Source organism: Podarcis liolepis (assembly GCF_965112155.1).
Source record: "Podarcis liolepis genome assembly, chromosome: 11".
Taxonomy (NCBI): domain Eukaryota; kingdom Metazoa; phylum Chordata; class Lepidosauria; order Squamata; family Lacertidae; genus Podarcis; species Podarcis liolepis.
The window spans coordinates 65,263,255-65,289,172 of NC_139565.1; the positions used below are offsets into that span (position 1 = coordinate 65,263,255).

General features: G+C 48.1%; 1 protein-coding gene across 1 annotated transcript; it reads right to left on the reverse strand.

The window, feature by feature from the left end:
• Window positions 1-1,892: 1,892 nt before the first annotated feature.
• CD72 (CD72 molecule) lies at window positions 1,893-21,633 on the reverse strand. Its single transcript, XM_083466219.1, has 8 exons — window positions 21,208-21,633; window positions 21,015-21,122; window positions 16,052-16,141; window positions 15,485-15,790; window positions 13,527-13,708; window positions 12,174-12,265; window positions 7,529-7,670; window positions 1,893-2,376 (listed from the first exon to the last, which is right to left on the reverse strand). The coding sequence occupies exons 1-7, from the start codon at window positions 21,275-21,277 to the stop codon at window positions 7,532-7,534; spliced, it is 987 nt and encodes a 328-aa protein (XP_083322345.1). The 5' UTR covers window positions 21,278-21,633; the 3' UTR covers window positions 1,893-2,376; window positions 7,529-7,531.
• Window positions 21,634-25,918: the final 4,285 nt, after the last annotated feature.

Sequence of the window (25,918 nt, forward strand, 5' to 3'; positions counted from 1 at the left end):
CGAAAGCTCATACCAAGAACTAACTTAGTTGCTCTTTAAGGTGCTACTGGAAGGAATTTTTTTATTTTGACTATGGCAGACCAACACGGCTACCTATCTACCTTATTGATGATGTCCCTTAAATTTCCCGGGTTTCAAAGGAAGCAGCTCCTCTCCCTGCCGACTGGGGGGTGGAGCTTGCATGCCTTGTGCCGATCAAATCGGCCGCGTTACCTGGGGACTCGCCTTTGCTCAGCGCTTCCCAGCGGAGAGGTGACGGTGGTTTTCCTTGCTGCATCCCCTTTGCCGGGTTGCTGCGCTGTGGGAACCACCGCTTGAGGCTTCATTTGGCTGCTGGCTGGGCTTTCTGCCTTTGGCTCGGAGGGGCTCAGAAGTTGAACATACCTGTGCCCCTCGGAAAATCCCTTATTTTGGCTGCTGGTCCCTTATTTCCGAGGCTGCTGGCCCCTTATTTTCAAATCTCTAAGTTGACAGCTATGGTCTGGAGGTGGTTGGAGGATGGATGGCAGCTGACAGATTGAGGTTGAATCCTGACAAGACAGAAGACCTGTTTTGGGGGGACAGGGCGGGGTGTGTGGAAGACTCCCTGGTCCTGAATGGGGTAACTGTGCCCCTGAAAGACCAGGTGCGCAGCCTGGGAGTCATTTTGGACTCACAGCTGTCCATGGAGGCGCAGGTCAGTTCTTTGTCCAGGGTGGCTGTCTACCAGCTCCATCTGGTACGCAGGATGAGACCCTCCCTGCCTGTGGACTGTCTGGCCAGAGTGGTGCATGCTCTGGTTATCTCCCGCTTGGACTACCGCAATGCGCTCTACGTGGGGCTCCCTTTGAAGGTGACCCGGAAACTACAACTAATCCAGAATGCGGCAGCTAGACTGGTGACTGGGAGTGGCCATCGAGACCACATAACACCAGTCTTGAAAGACCTCTCCCAGTACGTTTGGCTCCCAGTACGTTTCCGAGCACAATTCAAAGTGTTGGTGCTGAACTTTAAAGCCCTAAACTACCTCAGCCCAGTATACCTGAAGGAGCATCTCCACCCCCATCGTTCTGCCCGGACGCTGAGGTCCAGCGCCGAGGGCCTTCGGGCAGTTCCCTCGTTTCGGGAAACCAAGTTACAGGGCAGAGGGCCTTCTCGGTGGTGGCAAATGCAATCCCTTCAGATGTCAAAGAAATGACTATCTGACTTTTTGAAAACAACTGAAGGCAGCCCTGTTTAGGGAAGCTTTTAATGACTGATGGTTTAATGTATTTTTAATCGTTTGTTGGAAGCAGTCCAGAGGGACCGGGGAAACCCATCCAGATGGGCGGGGGTATGAATAATAAATTATTATTATTATTATTATTATTATTATTATTATTATTATTATTATTATTTCCAGGACAGGCAAAATAAAGCCCTTCTTCATGCAGTGCAGGGTTAATACTGTGGAACTCCCTCCCACAGGAGGCAGAGACGGCCACCAGGTGTGAGCAGGCTGGTCCAGTGTCCCAATGTCAAGGCCTGTGTTAAGATTAGGGCTGTTCAAGGAATTTGGCTGCCCGAGGATGAGATGGCACCTCATTCCATGCCCAAGATCTGATGGGACCAACAGCTGGATTGGACTTTGGTGCTTCCTGTGGGGCCACATCCTTTCCTGCACCTGACGGCAGCATGCGAAGAGGCTCAGGTCTGGCAGCTCACACAGGCCGGCCCAATCCAGACACACCCGCCCATCCTCAGCCCAAGGTGGCTGCCTCTCTTGGCCTTGCAAACGTGATGGTGATGCTGCCAAGGAGCGTGAACAAGGGATGCCCCTCCCCATGTGGACAGGTGAGCCTGTTGGGAATCTCAGGTGAGATCCCCACACGGTGGAAGTTGCTCCCAGTACCAGGCACCAGGCAGCAGCCGAGAAAGTTTCAGATAGTTTACTGTTGCAGAAGATAAGACAGTTCCAAATGTTGATACAGCTTGCAGGCTTTTGCAGATACAGATACAACTACAAGTACAAAGGATCTCCGTTGCTCCAAGTTGAGCCATTCGAGACGTAGCATTGGGCAAGCAACACAAATAACAGACAGACAGACAGACAGACTAACTGCAGACTCACAGACTGACACTCGTGAGCTGACATGCATTAATTGCAAATATAGTTGGGGCACTGGGCTGCTATCATAGCAACTGGCTTGGCTGACCTTGCACCTGGGATTAGCTCATCCATGGGGAGATTTACATTCATGAAGGAAAGTGACCCCTTCTCATGTCCAGTTGTTCCAGCAGAACTCTGAGGCCACAGCAGCTCCAGAAGCGCTGTCCCTTCTTCGGAGTCAGGGCTAGCTCCACCAGTTCAAGGTCCTGAAACATCCCGATTTGTGCAGCTAGGACCTGCAGTGGGCTCTGCAAATTCCAAGCATTAAATGGATGCCCATGAGGAAGATTTCCTGGGTGGCTAGCTAAGCAAGCAACAACAGACCCCAACACAATATTAGAAATACATTCATGAGAAGAACGAAATGGTTTTTTTGTGGGTTGACATTTGTTCCCATTCAGAACAAGCAGCAAATTTCCTAGAAAAAGCAGGAGAAAAGAAACAAAAATCCCCACCTTCTGGACCCGTGACTTGAATATCGTGGGACAAACATCATTACCATCATCATTTTATTACTTATACCCTGCCCATCTGGTTGGGTTTCCCCAGCCACTCTGGGCGGCTCCCAACAGAACACTAAAAACAGAATAAAACTTCAAACATTAAAAACTTCCCTAAACAGAGCTGCCTTTAGATGTCTTCTAAAAGTCAAAACAAAATAAAAAAATTCCTTCCAGTAGCCCCTTAGGGACCAACTAAGTTAGTTCTTGGTATGAGCTTTCGTGTGCATGCGCACTTCTTCAGATACACTGAAACAGAAGTCACCAGACCCTTATGTATAGTGAGAGGGTGGGGAGGGGTATTACTTAGAAGGGTGGTGGGAATGGGGGATTGGCTGATAGGTGTGGTAAACCTGTTAACGACTGCAATAGGTCTTACAGGAAAAAGCAAGGGGTGAGATGACTAAGAATAGCTTTATCATGTATAATGAGATAAAGGTCTCTCAGTTCTTTATTTCCTTGACATCTGATGGGAAGTGGGGGGGGGCTGAGTTGCAGGAAGAAAAGAGTAGGAATAAATGCAAATGGTAAGAATTAGAAAGAAGCCCCCCAAGGATCGGGGATTGGGACCTATGGTTTCTAGCTTGTTGATAACCGATCCAAAGTTAGCAGTGAGGTGACCAAGCCTGCTAATGACAGGAAGCTGTTCAGGGTTGTTGAAAGAGCTGTGAAGAGCGGCAAGGAGACCTGTCCAAACTGTGCAAATGGGACCACAGGCGCTGTAGCCTGTGGACCTGGTGACTCGGCGGGCACCATTTGCACCCCCCCGACCCGCGAAGGAGCCTTTTTAAAGGCTACGGAACGGGGGACGGGGAGTGGCGTGGTGCTGAGAGTCGACTGCTTCTCCTACGGAGCGAAGCCGCATGCCATGGCTGGAGAGCGCTGACTTCTTCCTTTGAACATTTGGACTCTAAAAGTAACAACCCGTGAGTAGTACGGAAATTGGAATTACAAAGGGAAAATTCTTTTTTTTTCTTTTTCTGAATTAGGCACGATCGGGGAAGGCGCAAAAAGGAAGTCCGTCTCCCCGTACTGTAGATCAGTGTTTCCCAACCTTTTTTGGGCAAAGGCACACTTGTTTCATGAAAAAAATCTCGAGGCACACCACCATGCCAGATGGGGAAAGGTCACTTTTTACTTATGTAAAAAAAAAATAAAAAATAGTAACTTCCAACGAATTCTGTAGGTCTTGTTTCTGAATCATTAAAGCTGCATTTGGGAAGGATTCGTAAGGGCGCACAGCAACTCAGTCCCACCAACTCCACAGCAGGGTTCTCAGGTTCAGTGAAGGGCTCCCTCAGGGGGGCACATATATACACCTGGGCTCCCGAAAAGCTACCGCAAGAGCCCTTCAGGAGTTCACATAGCGCAGGCCTGAAGGCTGCAGCTTCCCACTTAGCATCCCGCCAGAGGAGGAAACCTCAAGTGGTCGACCTGTTTTTTTCCCCTCCCGCCTCCCTTTTGGAGCGCAGAGTTTTGAAGGCCGGCATCAACTCCGTTTTCCCGGATACTTCCCGCTCGAACCGAGGGCTGGGTGAAGCAAGGGCGGCGCTGCGCGTTTTACCTCCACGGCGCAGGGGCTCTGGCTCGCCTTCAGCCACCGCACGACAGCGCTGGCTGCCACTTCGTCCTGCAGCAGCAGCTCCAAAACAGCCGCCATGCCCACCTCTCTCCTCCTCTAGCACTACCGCGCGGGCGAGCCTCCGGGGCGGGCGCACAAGGAGCGTGGGCGCCACCCCTCGACGCCGTCCCAAAAGCCGCCAAAAAGCCCTAAAAAAAGAGGAGCAGCAAAAAAACCACACCACACACGGGGGGCGTGTTCTAATTCGCTTCTAACTCCGGGTTAGAGCGCAGCATGTGGAGGATGGGTGGGGAAAGAGAGAGGAGGCGCACTGATAGAACGCCAGGCACGGGCCGCCAGGGAGAGCCAGCGCGCGCCCCACCCCGGACGCTCGCGGCCACCGCCGTCCCTCCCTCCCAGGGAAGGCGGGATTAGAGCAAGCGCCCGGGCAGCAAGAAGCGCGCGCGCGCGCCGGCCCTGCCCTGGATCCCTCAGAACCGCCAGTCTCTGGGAAAGTGGGCGTGGCTTCAGAACTCTCAGGCAGCAGCGCCTGCTTTAGTGGGTGGGGATTGGTGCAAATATAGGCAGGGCGGGCTGAGAGGAGGAGCCGCCGCCGAGGAGCAGCGGCACCAGCAGCGTTTCCTCTCCCCCCTCCCCTCCCGTGTCAACAAGTGGGGCGCCTGCGCCGGGGGTTTGCGCGTCAGGCAGGCAGCCAGGCAGGCAGACGGCGAGAGCCCCGCGCTGGGCGGCCTCTCCTCACCGCCGCCGCCCCGCCTCTCGCCGCCCGACTCGCCCGCCTCCCTCCCACGGCACACCAGGCAACGTCTGGCGGCACACTAGTGTGCCGCGGAACACCAGTTGGGAAACACTGCTGTAGATAAATTAAAGCAAGGATTAGATAACTAAGGTCGAGAGAACATCTTTCTCTTTATTGGATAAAAGTTATTAACTTCACGATTTGGCAATAAAAGTAATTTTGCTGGAGGATAAGAGTTGACTTTGAGAGCTGAAGTGCAACCCCCCGGGACCTGGGAGTGATCCGCGAGAGAGCCTGTTGAGGAGACATAGAAGAGTTTGACAGCTGTCAATTTAGCTGTCAAAGCTGAAAAAAAGAGAACTTGGTTTCTGTTCTCTTTGCTGGTTATATTTCTTACAACTTGGTTTTAAACTGTTGAAAACAAAGAAGAATAGAAACAAGTTAACTTGACTTTTGGATTGGAGCTGGAAAGGAATACTAAGTAACCAGCATCCCTCTAGAGGGGGTTCTGGGACACTACAAGAATGGCTGCAGGTGGAAAAATACAGGCTGAACTGGACAGAATGTTTTTTCTCTTGGGAAAGTTACAAGGTCAAAGTGAAGCTTTGGCTACAAATGCTACAATTTTGAACTTAACAGTAAACAAACTTATTGAATTTGATAAGGATTTGACTCAAGAAACCCATGCAGCTGAACAAGAAAAGAAATCTGAGATTTTTGAGAGAGTGGAGAGAGAGATACGTGCTGTTCCGGAGGAGAGGGAAGGAGGAGCTGGTGTCAGCATCGCCCTAGAGCCAGTGCACCAACTGGACTCTTGCACCTCAACCCCGACTGGGCTAGGCGAGCTGGGAAGCACCGCCAGAGACCTCCTTTCTCACAGGAACAGGTCACAGTGCTGTGGACTCACAGCTTAGAGCTGAGAGCACCGGATTCACTGTCTCAATAATACAGTCGTTGTGCAGCAGAGTTTTGCAGAGTCTTGCAGAGTATAAACCACTCGGAGAGCAGCTCTGTAGAATATCTTCCTTTTATTCTGTAACTACAACTATGATACAAAGCTATATACAGAGCTGAATATTCTAAGCATAAATCAATGCTACACTGAGAGTCTGCAGCTGCTCTTTGCAGCAATCTTATCTCTAGGATCTCCAACACTCTCACTTTCTCCGATACACTGACTGACTGACTCTCTCTCACACACACAGATATGTTGCTGGGCAGAATAAGTAGATAGGCAGGACACGCCTCCTCTTCTCTGGAGAGTCAGCAGAGACCATCAGGAGATGGTCAGGAGATTCTTGGGTATGGGAGGGGTGAAATCTCCTCAGCTGGAATGCCGCAGATGATAAAGGAGAGCCAGAGGCCTGTTAAGATGGATACAAAGGAAAACAAGATTTGGATGATGAGAATCTGGTTTGAATTGGAGAATGAAGAATGGAGAGATCTCCTCATGGGGAGATCTGAAGACCTATAGAATACAAATCTGATTAAGGTGGAAGCTGGAGTTTTTGGGACATTTGGGACATTTGGACTTAAAAGGAGCAAGAAATAAGATTTGGGCCCCACTTTTACATATGGAGGTCTGGTTGGAAGAAACATGGACCCTATTGGGACAGAGCTTCTCCGAGACTTGGTGTTCAATACAAAGGACTATCAAAAGAACTGGCAGAGAGGGATTGAGAGAGAATTAAGAGCCTCGGACGTGAGGTCTCCAGGCTAATAGTTGATAGACTGATGGACATTTGTTTGGGATCGAAACCGGGAAAGGGGGGGGGATTTTGGGAATCCAAAGGGTGTATAATTACATTTTGTTTCTGTTTATTTTGTTTTGTAATCAGTATAAAAACTGGGAAATTCGTGGAAGGGAACTTGGGTCGACTTTAGAAAAGGGTGTAAAGAATGAGCATTGATGTATAAATTGAGGTTTATAAGTTAAAATTGGTTAATTAAGATGAATTAAATGTAATAAGGCAAAATTTGGGGACAAGAACTTGCTGAGCTAATTATTGGAACTGGAATACAAGAAGGGGAGGTGTGGGGAAGTCAGGGAAAGATGTTATTGAAAATAAGGAATGTAAATTCTATGTGTTTTTAATTTTTCTTTTGCTTTTTTCTTGTTTTTTTTTTGAAAATTTCAATAAATATCTTTTAAAAAAAACTGTGCGAATGGGAGGGGAAATGGCGAACGCCGTTCAGTGCCAGCCAGGGTCAAGTGATGCACTTTGAGGCAGAAAATTCTGATTTCATGTACAAGCTGGTGGTTGTCTGAACTGGAAGCGATGGACCAGGAGTGAGACCTTGGGGTCACAGCAGAGAGCTTGTTGAAGATGCAGACCACGTGTGCCTTTGCCGCGAAAAAGGCAAAATCTCTGCCAGGAGTCATTAGGAAAGGAATTGAAAACAAAACTGCTAATGTCATGAAACTGCCATGATACAAATCTGATGCAGTGACTGCATGTGGAACATGGTTGTAGTTGCCACACCTGAAAACGGATATTGCTGAGGTGGGAAAGGTTCAGAAAACAGCAGCCAAAATGACCGAGGGGCTGGAGCAACTCTGCCTCCCCTAATTCATCTCTTACCTCTCAAGCAGGAAATGGTTGCTCAGGGCTGGCTGGCTTCTCACAAATGTATGGATGTGGCGTTCCTTCCTTATCCACTGAGATGATTCCACTCTTCAGTGTTCCAAACAGAATATACGATCTGTGATTAAATGTTTTACTTCTGAAAAGTTCAAAAAGCAATTTATGAAAGAACTCAAGGGACAAAATCCACCCTAGTTCTCTCTCTCTGCACAATGGGCTGCTCCCTCTACTGTTAGCGGCACCCAAATCTCCAGGGCTGGTTGTAACCTCACATGTCAACCAACTGCAGAAATCTACAGCTGTAGAAACGTACATTGCAATTTATTGTGGAGAAGTGGCAGGTGAGAAACGAGTTGGGGGTCCCTAAGCTGCTGCATGCACATGCTAAAGGAAAATCTTTGGGCTCAAACAAAGACACCAGCCAGGAGTGTAGAAGCAAAACAGGAGCCTGCAGGCCTGGTCTTTAATCAGGGGGACAGGATCACACTTTAATCAGGATCACACTTTAATCAGAGGACAGGATCACACTTCAAAACGACCTCGACAGATTAGAAAACTGGGCCAAAACAAACAAGATGAATTTTAACAGGGAGAAATGTAAAGTATTGCACTTGGGCAAAAAAAATGAGAGGCACAAATACAAGATGGGTGACACCTGGCTTGAGAGCAGTACATGTGAAAAGGATCTAGGAGTCTTGGTTGACCACAAACTTGACATGAGCCAACAGTGTGACGCGGCAGCTAAAAAAGCCAATGCAATTCTGGGCTGCATCAATAGGAGTATAGCATCTAGATCAAGGGAAGTAATAGTGCCACTGTATTCTGCTCTGGTCAGACCTCACCTGGAGTACTGTGTCCAGTTCTGGGCACCACAGTTCAAGAAGGACACTGACAAACTGGAACGTGTCCAGAGGAGGGCAACCAAAATGGTCAAAGGCCTGGAAACGATGCCTTAGGAGGAACGGCTAAGGGAGCTGGGCATGTTTAGCCTGGAGAAGAGGAGGTTAAGGGGTGATGTGATAGCCATGTTCAAATATATAAAAGGATGTCATATAGAGGAGGGAGAAAGGTTGTTTTCTGCTGCTCCAGAGAAGCGGACACGGAGCAATGGATCCAAACTACAAGAAAGAAGATTCCACCTAAACATTATGATACGGAAGGGGGGGCGTGTCTTCTTCACCTTCTTCTTCGCTACAATATATCCATTTATTTCCAATTGTCAATGTCAAAAGGGACTAAAATCTATAAAATGCATAGAAAATCAACGTGCCAATTTGCTCAATTTCTCTAGGACTCCATGACACCTCCCCTGTCCTCCATAATCCCTCAAGCAAGGTGTCCAGACCCTAATCCTGTCAAAACACTCTGCCAAGCCTTGGCAGATTAGAGAACTGGGCCAAAACAAACAAGATGAATTTTAACAGGGAGAAATGTAAAGTATTGCACTTGGGCAAAAAAAAATGAGAGGCACAAATACAAGATGGGGGACACCTGGCTTGAGAGCAGTACATGTGAAAAGGATCTAGGAGTCTTGGTTGACCACAAACTTGACATGAGCCAACAGTGTGACGCGGCAGCTAAAAAAGCCAATGCAATTCTGGGCTGCATCAATAGGAGTATAGCATCTAGATCAAGGGAAGTAATAGTGCCGTGGTATTCTGCTCTGGTCAGACCTCACCTGAAGTACTGTGTCCAGTTCTGGGCACCACAATTCAAGAAGGACACTGACAAACTGGAACGTGTCCAGAGGAGGGCAACCAAAATGGTCAAAGGCCTGGAAACGATGCCTTATGAGGAACGGCTAAGGGAGCTGGGCATGTTTAGCCTGGAGAAGAGGAGGTTAAGGGGTGATATGATAGCCATGTTCAAATATATAAAAGGATGTCACATAGAGGAGGGAGAAAGGTTGTTTTCTGCTGCTCCAGAGAAGCGGACACGGAGCAATGGATCCAAACTACAAGAAAGAAGATTCCACCTAAACATTAGGAAGAACTTCCTGACAGTAAGAGCTGTTTGACAGTGGAATTTGCTGCCAAGGAGTGTGGTGGAGTCTCCTACTTTGGAGGTCTTTAAGCAGAGGCTTGACTGATACGGAAGGGGGGGGCATGTCTTCTTCACCTTGTTCTTCGCTACAATATATCCATTTATTTCTATCTGCCAAGCCCTTCCTCCTGGCGATGCCAGGTGACAGACTATGCAAACATGGACCATTGTCTTCTCAGGATGTGCTTATCTGCGCATATCTCCAGCTCTCTGCATATTCCCCCCTCCCTCCTCCATCCAGCTCTCTGCATATTCACCCCTCCCTCCTCCATCCAGCTCTCTGCATATTCCCCCCTCCCTCCTCCATCCAGCTCTCTGCATATTCACCCCTCCCTCCTCCATATGTTAATCTGTGTAACCCAACCTCTTAATGTATTCATGATGTAACTGGGATGTATTTTGCACTGTATTCTGGGATATGGAGGGAAATTTCAAAAGTTCATGTCACCCCTTTCTCGGGGTTCAATCTCGCCTTGAACCTGTTGCGCAATAAACTTGGATCTTCTGCAGTTTGCTCCTGCGTCCGGCTGAGCTCATTTTCTTCCGCAGGGACCCACGGACTTAGTCCGATGAGCTGGGTGGCAGAGTAACCCCGCACCCAGATTTTAGCAGTAACATTGACAACCATATGTCAGGAGTGCTCTGATGGTGTTTCCTGCTTGGCAGGGGGTTGGACTCGATGGCCCTTGTGGTCTCTTCCAACTCTATGATTCTATGATTCTATGATTCTAATCAAAGGCTGTTGCAACAGGACTCCCACCCACCACATGGGAGAAGCAGGAAGAAGCCCTGAACAAAGGGATGCTTCCTTTTTTATAAGTTTTCCCTTTCTCCTCTGGGGAAACATCATGCATCCATCATAGATACATCATACATATGTCACAAACAGGGAGGGGTCTCTGGTAGAAACCGGACCCAGAACACAGGTGTGCCAGCCCTTATATAGACATTTGAAATTGCCCGCCGTGGAGTCCAAGACCACCCCCAGAAATATCATACATACATCACAGAAAGGGCGGTCTACAACAGAAATCTGAGTGCCTTGTTTATCTCCTGTCATTGTTTATCTCCTGTCTGGCAGGTTACCTGTTAATGCTTACTTGACTGGATTTCCTGGGGAGCTGGCCAGTCTTTTGTAATGATAAATACTTAGTTCCTGAGCCAGGTTACAGGCTCACACCCTATTCATATCTTAAATGTGCCCTTAAGACAGGATTTGTGAGGAAAGAGACAATGGTGAGATTTCCCACTTTGACCTTACAGAGAAATAATTGAGGTCAATTTGTTCAGGACTTTTTTCTGTGGGGTTTTCAGACATGTGGTTTATATATTTATGTACATGTTTGCATGGTACATTTATGAACATTTGACATATATCTAAGACCTCAAAATTCCTATCACAGGGGTGTATGATGTCTGCTGGAGAGCAACCCCCCCAACACAAACACCCACCCAATGCCTTGCTGGATCTAAGTCCGCCTGCTGTTCTCAGAGTGGCCAGGCAGGCACCTCTTGGGAAGCCCCCAGGCAGCCCCTGAGTGCAGCCTCTCCCTGCTCAGGCTCCCCGGCCCCTGGGATTCAGAGGGGAAGCTGCCTCTGTCCTCCTCCTGCCCAGCTCAGACCCAGTTCAGGGAGTCTTCAGAGGACAAACCCAACGCCCCACAGACCAGGGAACTTGGGGGTCAGGCAGAATCCCATGGAACAGGTCTGGAATTTCTACGGCAGATATCGTGCCACAATCTGAAAAGTCTGTGCTGAGAATTTACAGTTGCCTGGCTGGGAGTTTCTGTGCATTTCCTGAGCTGGGAAAGACTTTAAAAACACAAGGTGCATCCTCAGCTTTCGGCATCACAGAATCCCAAAATTAGAAGGCAGGGAGGAACACAGAAGGGGACGCCTCCTGGTCTAAACAGGGAAATGGCTCCTTGTATACAGATTGAAATACTTGTGGGTGGGGACTTCTCTGGTCCAGTTCAAACGGGGAGGAAAGTGGATGATAAGAGCTAGATAATGCTGAGATGTGCGCAGCAGGTGGAGCCAGAGGCAGGCAAGGGAAATGAAGGCTCCTCTGGTCCCCATCCTCCTCCCTGCAGAGTCATGCAAGGGCCACATTGAGACTCAGGAGGAGGAGGAGGGCCAGCCGGTGGGTCTGGCTGAGGGGTCTGGGGCAACCTCTCCCCTGCCTCCCTGGATCTTGGATTCCCCTTGAGATTGACCTTGGGCTGTTTTGGACCTGGAGGGAGACTGATACCCTACTGAAAGTGATGGCAGGATTAACTCAGGTCTCTTCCTTCTGATGGCTCTGCTTTGATTAAAGCTGAGTTGGATACAGCCCTCTGTTTTCAAAAATGTGCTCAGTGTAATTCATCTCTCTTGCTTTGTATTGCCTGCTTCTTTTGCCAAAGTTTATGATCCTTTTTCCTCTCTGATGGGGTCTTTGTGCCACCCTCTTGGCCCTGATGGTTCTTTTCCTGAGAGGCTGTGGAAATTCTACCTGAGCTATTGTGCTTTTGCCTTCTGGGGGGATTGGATTCTTCCTATCCTGTAGTCATCCAATAGGACTAGGCAGTAGCAAAAGGACCTTCTCTGGTGTACTTACCCTTCATAAGGGGTGTCATCAACCCAAGTGAAAACCCAGTCTTTCTTCTTTGTAGACCATGTTTCTCGTAGTCCAATCCAGTATTCGTTTGGCTGTTGAGTAGGAGCAAAAAGAGTGTTTTTAGCTAATCAGTGGAGTCAGAATTGTGATGGATGAGTGAGTTATTTGGACAACGGGCTGTAAGTATCCCTGAAGGAGCACCCTCCTATCAGATGTCAAGGAAATAAACAACTACCTGACTTTTATAAGACATATGAAGGCAGCCCTGTTTAGGGAAGTTTTTTATGTTTGAAGTTTTATTCTGTTTTTAATGCTCTGTTGAAAGCTGACCAGAGTGGCTGGGGAAACCCAGCCAGATGGACGGGGGTATAGAAATAATAATAATAATAATAATAATAATAATAATAATAATAATAATAATAATAATAATAATAATCATCATCATCATCATCATCCCTGGGGTCCTAAGGAGCTGCTGTTTCTGCTCCCCTTGACTGCATTTGCCCTGCTTCTGTTTCATTTTCTAGTCTCTGAGGCTTCCCCTTCCCCTTCCTTTCTTCCTATCAGCCAAAATGCCTCTTTCCTCAAGTGTGGCTTAAACCCTGCTCACTTTGGCAGGTTTACATTCAAGGTCCTTCCTGATTCAGGGATGGGTTTTCACTGAAAGGCTGGCTAAAACGGAGGAGGAAACCTTTGCTTAGCAGTGCCTTGCAGGGATGTTGTGAGGTCAGGTGGAGCCAAACGGGTTCCCCACCCCTAGTGCTGAATATCCTTTCTCGTCGGCCCCTGGATATGCTCTGCAGGTGGCGGGGGGGGGCCTATCCCTAGGAGCTCCCCCTGGTCCCCTTTGCCCATCATCAGAGCAAGTTGTGGGTAATGGCTGACTATGAATGAGCAGCAGGCCGGATCATTCCTCCTTCATCGCTCTCTTGGAGGAGCAACAGGAGAGGAAGCCAAGCTGAGCGCAATGTCTGGATCGGGGTCTCCGTTTGCCAGCTGATTAGGGTTTCTTCAGGGCAGGTGAAACATACCTGTCTTGGTTCAGAAGCAACTGTTTGTTCACAGCAAGCCAGGAGCCATTGCTCACAGCCGTGTGTGAACTGGGCCGCGCTGCACATCGCTCGCTCCCTGCGTTCTCATTGCTTCCACTTCTGTGATTTTGACTTCCCCTTCTATGGTTTGGGTCCCCAGCAGTGTGAAATCAATGGGTTTCATTTTGGGTGGAACTGGAGAATAACCTGCTTCTGGGTTTCTCTTACCGGTCAGTAAGGCTTGACTCTGGACTCGACGTCCCCTCCTCACCCTCCAGCCCCTTGCATTATGTTGGAGCTACTTGTACCCCACAGTTATTACCTCCTCATCCCTTGCTATTACACCATCCCATAATTCCCTTGCGCTCCAGGGCTTTAAAATAAGCAGCTGAGAGGATCTGGCTTGGCAGGCTTCTTGGCTGTTTCTCCAGCTCTTCCTTTCTGACGAAGGTGAAACCCACAGGCATTTCCACCGGAAGAGCTTCCATCCATGGGGACAGCAGCCTGGGGGAGAGAAGGTCAAGGGAGCAGCTTTCAGCTTCTGAGCGGCTGGGACTGGCAGGTGGCCTCAGGCTGGCAGCCAAGCCCTGGTGGGACACAGACTTGTCCTGCCAATCTGCTGAGAGCCTGTGTGCCCCTCCAGGGTATCACCATTTGGGGGGTGAGATCCATAATAAACAACTTCTGACTTTTAGAAGACATCTGAAGGCAGCCTTGTTTAGGGATTTTTTAAATGTTTGATGTTTTATCGCTGCTTATTATTATTATTCTGTTGGGAGCCACCCAGAGTGGGTGGGGTATAAATATTTTGTTGTTGTTGTTGTTATTAATATTATTATTAGCATCCTGGCAGATTCCGATTTGGCGCTCTTCAGCAACAAAACTTATTTGTTGCTTTGCAGAAGAGAATCTGTGCTAGGTCCAGTTCATGCGATATTATAGAGCAGCAGTGTCCAACCGGTTGACTGCGATAGACAGGTAGATTGCCGGAGTGTTCCAGGTTGATTGCAGGAGCCAAGAAAGTGACCCCCTGTTGCTCCTTGGCGCTCGCGACGTGCCCCACCCCTGGTGCTACATCCCATCGTTGCTTCTGATGCTGCTTAGAAATGTTGTGTTCCCTCCCCTCAGCAGAGTGCGGGGAATGAGGGAGGGCAGCGGACTATAGGACAAGTGTTTTAATTCAATCCTTCCCCCCAAAATTTCATCAACTAATGCCAACTCTGGTTTGTCCCCCTGAAAAAGCTCAACAACTATGGGCAATGCCAATGGGCAGATCACTGCCAGTTTTATTATACTGGGAGTAGATTGCAGTCTCTATAGAGCTGGACGTGCCTGGTATAGAGAACGAGTGATGATTGGTGGTGCATGGTGGCTGCTGGGCACAAAAAGCAACATGTGACCTGGGAGATGCGCCCCAGAGGCTGTGCGAGAGTTTCAGTTTCATTTTGTATGTTCCTGGGATGTGGTGAGTGGATCACACGGAGCGCAGAGATGGGGCCCGAGGTTGTGGCACAGTTGCCATAGAGTGGCACCAACAGAGCCCCCTCCCAGCCCATCAACAGGCCACACCCCTGAAACAAATGCTCATCTGTCTAAGCAATGAACAGGGTCAGGGCTCCCCCAGCCCCCTATGCGGGATGTGATACATAGGTAGCAGTCAAGTACAACATTCCTCGTTTTCCTAGAGTGGACATGCAAGGGGATGTTTGGTCCAGACAGTTGGAACTTCCTGTTTCCTCCTGGCTGAGACATACTTCCTTTTGCAAGTGACTAGAGATGGGCGTGACCTTACCTGACCAGGTAACAAAAGGACAACGCACGCAGCTCTCTCTCTCTCTCTCTCTCTCTCTCTCTCTCTCTCTTTGACTTCCTCCGTTGTTGGAGCAGCTTTTTAGCTAGAAATGTCCTGTTGGCTTTCAGCCGACAGAGGACAGTGGGATTATCCCCATATGGGATAGACTCACATGTATATTTTTGTAACTACATCTGCCTTCAGGGATCCATCTGTGAACTGATAATGTGAGTAAACTTCTTTTATATACTTTACACAAGATTGTGGTGTGTTTATTCTTTTAAGAGGGATCTAAGGGAACTCACCAGGAACTTACCGTTAATAGTGAGAGGCTTACACAAGCCTGCAACCAGCTACCTGCTGTGCATTTAAAGGGGGAATGTAAAACTCTGCCAAGTAAAGGAACTTGCTAGTGCAAGTGAGGAAGGATATTAACAAACAATATATCCTCTCCTGCCTCCCTGAACATTCCCACACCACAGACCTACCCATCTGCTGGCAAGAGGTGGCTTCGCCCAGCGCTCTCTCGACTTGCTCCTTCTCATGCTTCAGATGCGTCAGGTTGTGGTCTGCTTGCCTCACTTGGTCTCCCAGCTGCCGTTGTGTCCTGTTCCCATCCCTCCAGCTCTCTTCCAGGGCCTTCTGGGTGAGACGGAGATCTCTTTCAGCCTCGCGGAGCAGCTCCTGAGAACCGGACAGGCTCTCCTCCAAGGTGCTGAGTCTCTGGGCCAGGAGGCTGCTCTGCGCCGCATGGTTTTGGGATTCCCGCTGGAGCTGCTGGGAGAGCTGCCCATCTGCAGAGGAGAAGGGGGGGGACACCAGGCTGGGCTCTTCCCCACCAAGAGCAGCCCAAGCAGCTGGTCTCCCTTGAAGGTTTTTTCCCAGGGGACCACCCCCCGCAAGGTGGGCCTCATAAACTACATTATTCAAATGCACCTTTTCATGCCCAGAGCCCAGGGCAGAGAGGGCAAGCTGTGAGCCAACTGTGATCCCCCCCCCAACTGATTGGCTTTTCCCAGGGTGATGGATTTGGGCAGGGGGCACCCGCTACTCACATCGGACCCCCAGTCCTACGGCGGTGGCGAGAAGGAAGAGGCAGGTGGCCAACAAGGCCAGGATGGCATACCAGGTCCGATGGTCTGACTCTGCAAGAGAAGCTCACTGGGATCAGCTGGGGGCTCGGACTGGCGGCTTTTAGCCCCAAAGCTGCCCGGTTGCAGTTGGGAAATGGCCACTTGCGCCTGGTCCCTGTAACAGCTGGCGCTCCGAGGCATGTTCAGGACTGTGTGTCTGTGTTGTGCATGGGAAGGAGGCAAGAAGGTGCACTCGTGCAGGGATGGATCCTGCCTTCAGTGCCCCTCGCTGGGAAGGCCTTCCTGAAAATGTTGAAGTAATAGTTGCCGAGGAGTGAGCATGCTTTGAACTGGGTGCAGCCAAGCCTCGTCCTCTGGGGAGTTTGGCCCATCCAGTCATTGTTCTCTAGAAAAAGTGGGAACTGGGAAGAGAATTAGCTGAGTGGCAGAACAGCTGCTCTGCATGCAGAAGGTGCCAGGATCGGTTCCTGGTGGCATCTCCAGGGAGGGATGGGAGAGGCCCCAGTCTGAAACCGTGGAGGGCTGCTGCCAGCCCGTGGAGACAATACTGGGCTGGGTTCCCAAACACTCTGTGCTCCAAAACGCTCTGATTCTTGCTTGTATGGAAGATGTCTGGAATCTAGAGCCCAAGCAGGAAAATGATTAGTCTCAGAATACACCTTTCCCCCTAAAAGGCAGCGATCCCCACCTCCCAAGCATCCATGAAGGTAACTCCAGTCTTTCCCCTCCTTCTCCTTGGCTGTCTTCACGTTGCCCAGGGAGGAGAAGACTTGGTGGTGCAGACTGAAAGTTGGAAGCAAAGGATCCCATGAACCTGACACTGAGGCGCAAGGGTTCCAGCGACTGTATTGGGATCCCCCCCGCCCGCCTCTCCCTGGGCTCCCCAAATCAGCTCTGGGTGGTCAAGAGAACCCCCAGGACAACATGCAAAGGGAGGAGAGCGGGGAGAGTCGTTCAGTCTGGTGGAACGACCAGAAGAGCAGGACTCTGGACTCTGAAGGATCCTTGATGGATGGTAATGCTGTCACTGGATGTGGAGGACAAGGGGCTGCAAGGAGGACTTCAGCCTGGGGCCTGTGGATTTAATGGTGATTAGATACCTGGCACAATACTCAGACTGCCTTACTTTACAAGGTCCTTGTTACAGATAGGTAGCCGTGTTGGTCTGCCATAGTCAAAATAAAAAAATTCCTTCCAGTAGCACCTGAAAGACCAACTAAGTTAGTTCTTGGTATGAGCTTTCGTGTGCATGCACAGTGTATCTGAAGAAGTGTGCATGCACACGAAAGCTCATACCAAGAACTAACTTAGTTGGTCTTTCAGGTGCTACTGGAAGGAATTTTTTTATTTTTACAAGGTCCTTGTAAGCGAAACTCTGAATGCTGAAAGTCACATGCATGTGGAATATTATTGCTTGGCTTATTATTCATTATTTGAGCCAACAAAACCAGCTGGACAGATGGGGGTTTTAATGGTGTTACCTGTCCAGAAGACAAGGCAGGTCAGAAATCTATTGAGATAAATAGCCCTTTCATCATCTTGAACTTGTATTTTAAGTTTCTCAGATAAATGGAGAACCTTTCTTATCTATGCCGCTTTCTTACTTCTGCAAAACACCAGAATGAGTCATATTTGCTTGATTAAAAAAGTTCCACTTACAGTAAATAAGGAAAATAAAATGCAGACTTTGCATCTTACATGTCAGTGGTCTCAAGACGTGCTGATTTGCTAAGCAAAGTGGCCCTTGGGGGAAGGGGAAACTGGCTTGGGCAACTTCAGGCAGTCTGTTCGTTGAGTATTTACTTGCGCCAAACTTAGGTGGACTTATTTATTCAGCATTTAGGTAGAGGTAAAGCATTTGTTCTGCATTGTTTGTGACTGCTTGCCCTTAGTCATTTGTTCACCACCCCACACTTTTGAATCCGTTTCCCCATCACTTTCCAAACCAAGAAAACTCAGATTCTTGCAGGTTGCACAGGATTTCTTTACCTTTTAAAGTCTGATCCTTTTAAAAAATGGATTTGCTGCAGTTGGGTGTCAGAGTCCCATAATCTGTGCAAACCTAAATGTCACCTGCAAATCAGTGGCAACCTTTGCTCACTTGTTTACGTAGAAGAGTTCTGTAAAGCAGGGCGCTTCAGAATAGCACAATATTGCATAAAACCAGTCATCCTCCTGAAACAACCTGCTCCCCCCCCTCCTGCAACATGTGGAATAAAATGTGGCCCCTACTTTTAAAGCTGAAGTTTCGCACTCCCAGATTTGGAATTATATTTTGAAGCTGCCTGCCTCTGTCGGATAAAAGACTGGATACTGCTGGAAAAGACACAGCTGCTAGATTTGGAGGGTCCTGATGTCAAACATGGCTGGCATGCTTGTATCTGGTATGGCAAAGAAGGAATACGTAAAAGCTTTGCCAACAAAGTTATTAGAAAAAACTTAATTAGGGTGTGGGGAAAATACAATAAAATAAAACAAAATAGAAAACAAAACACCAAGGTGGTTATCCCCAATAGAAGCTGAGACAAGGAAATATAATAATATGAGTGGTAACTGGGGTACCTATAATGATTTGTTATACTTTTCAGGAGAAGAAAAAATGAAGAGATTAAAGAATTTGTTTCAGACTAGCTAAACTATCATCAAATCACTTAAAAATGTAAGGTGAATAAAAAATGGGGATTTGCAGAAAAACCATCACAATTCGAAAAAGAAATATTAAGATCTAGAGTTTAAAAATTTTCCTCAAATATATAGGATATTATTAGATTGGGAAACTAAATAAAAATTTGTGAAATCATCTATGTTCAAATGGGCACAAGATATGGGTCACAATATTGATCTGAACCTGTGGGAACATTTGTAGAAAATAAATTTAAATTTAAACTGCTAGTTTAAACTGTTTAAAAATGATCCACAGGTGGTACTTGATGCCAAGTAAACAAGCTAAAATGTTTAGAACTAAAAGTGGCCTATGCTAGAAATGTAAAGAAACAATTGGCACATTTTATCACTCATGGTGGTCTTGTAGAATAATAACATAATTATGGGAGGTGGTTTGTAACGGATTTAAGAAAATGTTTAAAAGAACTTTTCCTAAAAATCCAGAATCTTTCCTTCTAGGAATAATAACAATATAAATCCCCCCCAAAATCAAACTACTCTATGGATGTGACTACAGCTGCCCACATTCTGGTAGCACGAAAGGGGAGAGCAGATGCAGTACCATCAAGAGAAGAATATCTAGAACTTGCCAGTATGACAGATTAAGAAATAAAGACCCTATGAATTTATAAGGGAACTGGACATTATATATAGAATAAACAGAAAAACATTTTAACAAGAAAATAAGTGTAACAGACTGGGGGGAAATGCTCAGCAATGGATGTGACAAAGTGGGACAGTGTAAGGCAATGAAAAGAATTTAGTAGAAGAAGAAAACGCAGAAAAGACAACAGACAGGAAACGAGAGGAAGAGTGGACAGGGAGTTAAAATTAAGGTTTTTAAGAGTTAGATATGCAGATGACACAACCTTGATGGCAGAAAGTGAGGAGGAATTAAAGAACCTTTTAATGAGGGTGAAAGAGGAGAGCACATATATGGTCTGAAGCTCAACATCAAAAAAACGAAGATCATGGCCACTGGTCCCATCACCTCCTGGCAAATAGAAGGGGAAGAAATGGAGGCAGTGAGAGGTTTTATTTTCTTGGGCTCCATGATCACTGCAGATGGTGACAGCAGCCACGAAATTAAAAGACGCCTGCTTCTTGGGAGAAAAGCAATGACAAACCTAGACAGCATCTTAAAAAGCAGAGACATCACCTTGCCAACAAAGGTCCGTATAGTAAAAGCTATGGTTTTCCCAGTAGTGATGTATGGAAGTGAGAGCTGGACCATAAAGAAGGCTATTCGCCGAAGAATGGATGCTTTTGAATTCTGGTGCTGGAGGAGACTCTTGAGAGTCCCATGGACTGCAAGAAGATCAAACCTCTCCATTCTGAAGGAAATCAGCCCTGAGTGCTCACTGGAAGGACAGATCGTGAAGCTGAGGCTCCAAGACTTTGGCCACCTCATGAGAAGAGAAGACTCCCTGGAAAAGACCCTGATGGTGGGAAAGATGGAGGGCACAAGGAGAAGGGGACGACAGAGGACGAGATGGTGGGACAGTGCTCTCGAAGCTACCAGCATGAGGGAGGCAGTGGAAGACAGGAGGGCCTGGCGTGCTCTGGTCCAGGGGGTCACGAAGAGGCAGACACGACTAAACGACTAAACAACAACAAAGAGTTAAATAAACTGGAGGAATAAGTTATGTTGCTATCATTATTAACAAATTATAATTTATTATTTACAAATAAAAAATTGTCCAGGAGCCCCTTATAGACCAACTAAGCTTGTTCTGGTGTAAGCTTTCTGTGTGCATGCACACTTCTTCAGCTTATTTCCTCCCCTGGCTGCATCAGACCAACACGGCTACCTACCTGAATCTATTATTATTTACATTATTATTATTCCCCCCCTTTCTTACTATTATGGGTCTGACTTTAACATATTATGCATTGATGATATGATAAAACAGAAAAGAAAAGAAAATTAAAAATCACTAAGTAGGCAGCGTAGATAGACGTCATCCTATGGCCCCCATGCTTTTTGGGGAGCCCCGGGCAATATAATAAAATTGGTTCGTTAAAATGGTTGGCTGGTAAAATAAGAAAAGTATTAGGACATGATTTGTGAGGCCCTCTTCCCCCGAGGTTTTGACTACCTGGGGGCCTAAACAGGGTTTAATCCAGCACTGGTGAGGAGCCTCCATTTGGTGGAGGAGAACAAGCATCTCCAGAGCCCCCCCTTCCCTTCCCTTCCCTTCCCTTCCCTCCTTCCTTCTCTGGCATCCTCCTCCTAGTGGGGAGGGTACCAGAGACTCACCTCTTGCATCTTCCGGTTCCCTGGGGGTCTCCTCTTCCTCTTCCTCCTCCTGCCCCCTGGGCCTGGGCCCCTGGATGTTCTCATAGGTGAGCTCCCCATCATTTGGCTCTGGAAGACAAGGTGGTGTGAGGAACAGGTGGTGACATGGGGTGGGGGGAGCTGGGGGGGAGATCTGGGCTGGCTGCGCCTCTACCTTCCTCCTGGCTCTCCCTTCGAGGGACCTTCGCAAATCTCAGGTCAGCGTAAGTCACACCCTGAGACATCCTGGGAGCTCCAGCCCTGCCCTGAGATGCCCCTGGGGTGGGGGGAGCAGTTCCCTGAGCCTCACACACTCTGAGCGGGGAGAGTGGGGCTGGGCCTGGTCCCTGGGAGCAGGTGGGACCCACGGAGCATCAGATCCGGACTCCTGCTGCCCCCGCTCTGTCAGGTGGGGTCTGGAAGGGAACGCCCTCCCCTGGTCCCCAGAGGGCAGGCGCCTGATGTGCTTGCCGTCTGTCCCTGCAGAGCAAAGCATGTGCCATGTGCTCAGTGTGGCGCCACAGCTCACTGGTTAAGTGTAGACCTCGTGCGCATGAATGAGGACATGGGTTCATTTCCTTCCTCTTCTACAGTACAGCCATTCAAGCAGACTCCTCTAGAACAACTCTGGTGAATGTTCCTGCCACATCAGAGGCAGGAGTATGAGCTACCATATTTTTCCGTGTATAAGACTATTCCCCCCCCCCCCAATTTTTGAAGTTTAAAATAAGGGGTCGTCTTATACACAGATAGTGCATAGCACATTTTCTTAATTTTGAACCCCCCCAAATATTTATACACTGGGGTGTGTTATACACGGGAAAATACGGTATATACAAAATATTAATTGAGGGAGAATTTGGCCATCTTATAGCCACAAATATTCCCTAGGAAATGAACTTTCAAGTAATAATCGCTATTGAAAATTAAAAAAAACCAGAAGACACTTTTGGGGCTTTTAAAACAGTTTTGGTCCAATGAAGGGAATCCTTTTGAAACTCTTACTTACGCCAGATATTTCCCCCTTGCGAATATCCCACACGATCCCAGGGGCAACATCAACCTGTGGGAGGGGATGTGGGGAGACTGGATCTTACAAATGTATGTGGTAGTTTTGCAATTCCGCTTACCCATTCTGGGTTTTGGTATTTAAAGAATTGAGTTTAATCTTGCTGCCTGCCATTCCAGCCTCCAAGCAGTGGGAGATTCCAGGGGTTCCTGGTGCTCACCCAGGGTCCGGTTTCCTCACAAAGAGCCACGCAATGGCGCACTGCCTTGGGCTTGAACACTGAGCATGGGCAATAGCCCCGGCTGAAAAGCTGATGTGCTAGAATCATGCAGCCAAAGAAATTCTAGCCCCCGTCTTTTCTATGATGTGTGGTAACCATTTTTGGATTACAATCATACCTCATGTTACGCTTGCTTCAAGCTACGTTTTTTCAGGTTGCATCCCATGGCGACCCAGAAGTACCGGAAAGGGTTACTTCCGTGTTTTGCCGTTCACACATGCACACAGCACAAGCGCTAAATCACGCTTCTCACATGCGCACAAGCGCCAAATTGCACCGCGCACCTGCGCAGATACGGCACTTCAGGTTGCGCTCTTTTCATGTTGCGAACGGGCCTCCAGAATGGATCCCCTTTGCAACCAGAGGTACCCCTGTGTATGTGTCAAAAAGATTGTGTTTATAACCCTCCCTCCCCCCAAGATTTCATGGTCAAATGTGGAAAGAACTGCAGAAATCTGATAGGTCTAAGCAACATGGTTGACGGCCTGTGAGTGATGTTGTCTTTGTATATGGGGAAAATGAATATTACTAAATATTTCCCTCAGAGAGGGAGTGCCAGAGTTTGGGCACCACCACTGCATCAGCCAGCACAGCTGAGGGTTGTTGGTTTTTTGGGGGGTGGGGTGGGGAGGACCCAACAACACACACCTGGGATTTGCTTTCCTTGGCATAAAAGTCCTTGGAGTTGGTAGGCATTTTCTCCGATAGAATTCTTTCTTCTTATTATTATTAGTTCCATGCACACATGCAAGCTGAGCCTCAGGTGGAAGGGGTCTCCCAGCACTAGCCCACAGGGCAGTGGCCTCGGCCGCCCAAGGCAAGCAAGCCATCAGGGGGGAGCTTCTACAGCAAACTTTTTTCAAAGAGGGCCAGACCTCTTTGAAGTGAAGGGCCCTGAGGGCCGACCAAAGGGCCAACCAAAGTTGTTGACCTTTTTTAAGGATTGAAATTATTGGGGTTTTTTTAGGATTTTACCCCAGGAAATAAACTGCCACAGGAGCTGGACTAAACCGACCAGTGGGCTGGATTAGGCCCCGAAACAGACTTTGGCCATGCCTGTTCTACAGGATCCAACCGTTTCCTTTCTGAGTCAGGCATTATTCCGGCCCCTGTTTGATCCCAAGCTGTTACATCAGGTAAGCTTATCTGGATTGTGTCATACAATGTTGCATTGGTCTTTCCATGTGGTTACTTCTTGCCGTCAGGATTATTTCAAATTGTTCCTAATTTCTCTTAATTGTTATACTTATTGATACTAATTTGATACATTTTGATCCCTTTTGGGCCCAGGTTTGTGGGAAAGTGGCATGGAAACGAATGGAAATCTCCCCCCCCCCCCTTGTATCTGGCTTGGCATAGTTTTGCCGCTCCCTGGACAGTTGGCGCTTATGGCCCACGAGGCCACTGAGAATCCCTGGAGCCTCCGACAGGCTCAAAGCAGGTCTGCAGCTCATAGGCTTCAATTGCAGGTTAGCATTGGGTCTGGAACACAGAATTCTTATTTTTATTTTTTGAAATTTTTATTCATTTTTCATTTTCATTCATTACATACATCTCAAATTCTTAATGTTTACTATATATTCCTCCCTCCCTCCCCTCCAAGACTTCCCCCAATTTGCGTTTCTGGCTTGTTTCTATTTTCGTCCGCTTTGCTATTGTAGCAGAACCCCCCCCCCCATCATTCAGTTTGTACAAACTTCACACACACACTCACACTCACACTCTACATACGCTACACTTCTGTTATAAATTCATAGAAGAATCAACCATACATCGGATTTGCACTGTTCCATTTTATTTTTACTCCATGTGACAAGGACTATCAAAGGGGGGTGGCTTGGTTTCTGGTCAGCCATAATCCCTTCACCATCCCAGCACATCCACAGGAGCCCTGCCCAGTTGCTATGTCAACCCTGATAATCCCAGACAGAAGACAATCAAAATGACAAAGAACAGTGGATTCACCACAGGCTGAAACAAAGGACAATGATCAGATCTTCCCTCTGGGGGCAGGAAACTGCCAACTCCCCTTTGTCTCCTGGAAGTGACTCATGGGCAGGGGGAAAGCCAGGTGACAGGACACTCAGGTTACCACCACAACTCCTCCCTCAAACCTTTCTTTCTGTAATGTATGCATGATGTTTCTGGGGGTGGGCTTGACCTAGAGCAGGGGTCTGCAACCTTTAAGACAAAAAGAGCCACTTGGACCCGTTTCCGAAGAAAAAACAACTGGGAGCCGCAAAACCCGTCATTATAAAAATAACTTTTTTGTCACTTTTTGATTATTTCTTTGTTTGACCCCTCAGAATTACTCCTCCTCATAGAAATAAACGTTAAATTAGCAAGTTACCTTTTTGTGTGTGTGTGTTCTTCACTCCCCTTCAAAACAGTGACCAGCGCACATGCCAGTACAGCGCCCGCCACAGTGGGGAGTGTTGGGGCGCACAATGCGCCTCCTCCCCTTGCCGCTCCCGGAGCCGCGGCAAAGGTGTAAAAGAGCCACATGCGGCTCCGGAGCCGCAGGTTGCAGACCCCTGACCTAGAGGGTGGGAATTTCAAAAGTTTTTATAAGGTCTTGCACACCATCTTTCTGGGTCTTTCCTCTCTCCTGCAAGTGAGGGGAGACCCTGTTGCAAGAGTTCAATAAAGGCCAAGTCTACAGGCTGCTGTTTTGCTCCAAGTTATCCTGGTTGGTGTCTTTGTTTTTGTCCAAGGGAGCCCTCGGATTTTTCCGGTAACACTATCTCTCAACAGAAAAGATTATTAATAACATAACATCAAACCTATAAACATAAAAATAAAATTAACTGGAAATGGAACACAGAAATGGAGATTGAACACAGAAATTTAGTCCCCATCCTTCCCCCTCGATGAGTTCTGCAAGGGAGCAGCACTGAGGATGAGCAGAGGAGGAGGAGGAGGACGCTAACAGCCAGGACCACCCCCTTGGGCAGGCCGGTGGGGAGCTGGGTGGGGGGAGACGGAGGTTGGTGGAGCATGGGAATGTAGAGTGGGAATCTAGCCCAGCCGCTGCAATGCAGGAACCACAGCTCAAGAATCCCTGGCAGACGGCCACCCAACCCCTCCTTGACCACTTCCAATGAAGGAGAGTCCACCAGCTTCCAAGGGCAGGGGTGCCAACTTGAATAAAATAATGTAGGGGCCCAGGTAAGCCCCACCCCACATGACTGATCACATGATGCAGTGCACACACACCATGGAGATGCCTATCAGCTTTGTGGGAGCCCAGCCCCCTCAAATAACCCCCTAGGAGTTGTCCCCTATGTCCAAAGGAGTCTGTTCAACTGCTGAATGGCTCTTATTGTTCTTCCCCATATGGTTGGAATCCCTAAACTCCCCATTTAGGGACTAAGAATCCCTCACGTTCGATATTGGTCAGAGAAGAATGAGCTAAGGCAGGATCCAGTGAAAGCAAGGCAGATCTTTACTATTCTGTTGCAACAACCGTACCCACCTTCCTTGGTAGGCGGTGAGGACCCAGAACAAAGGTGTGCAGGAACTTTTGAAGGCTTTAGAAATTGCCCAGCCCCTTAGTTAGGGCCACCCAAAAAGAATCAAACTTGTGTCACATAAAGA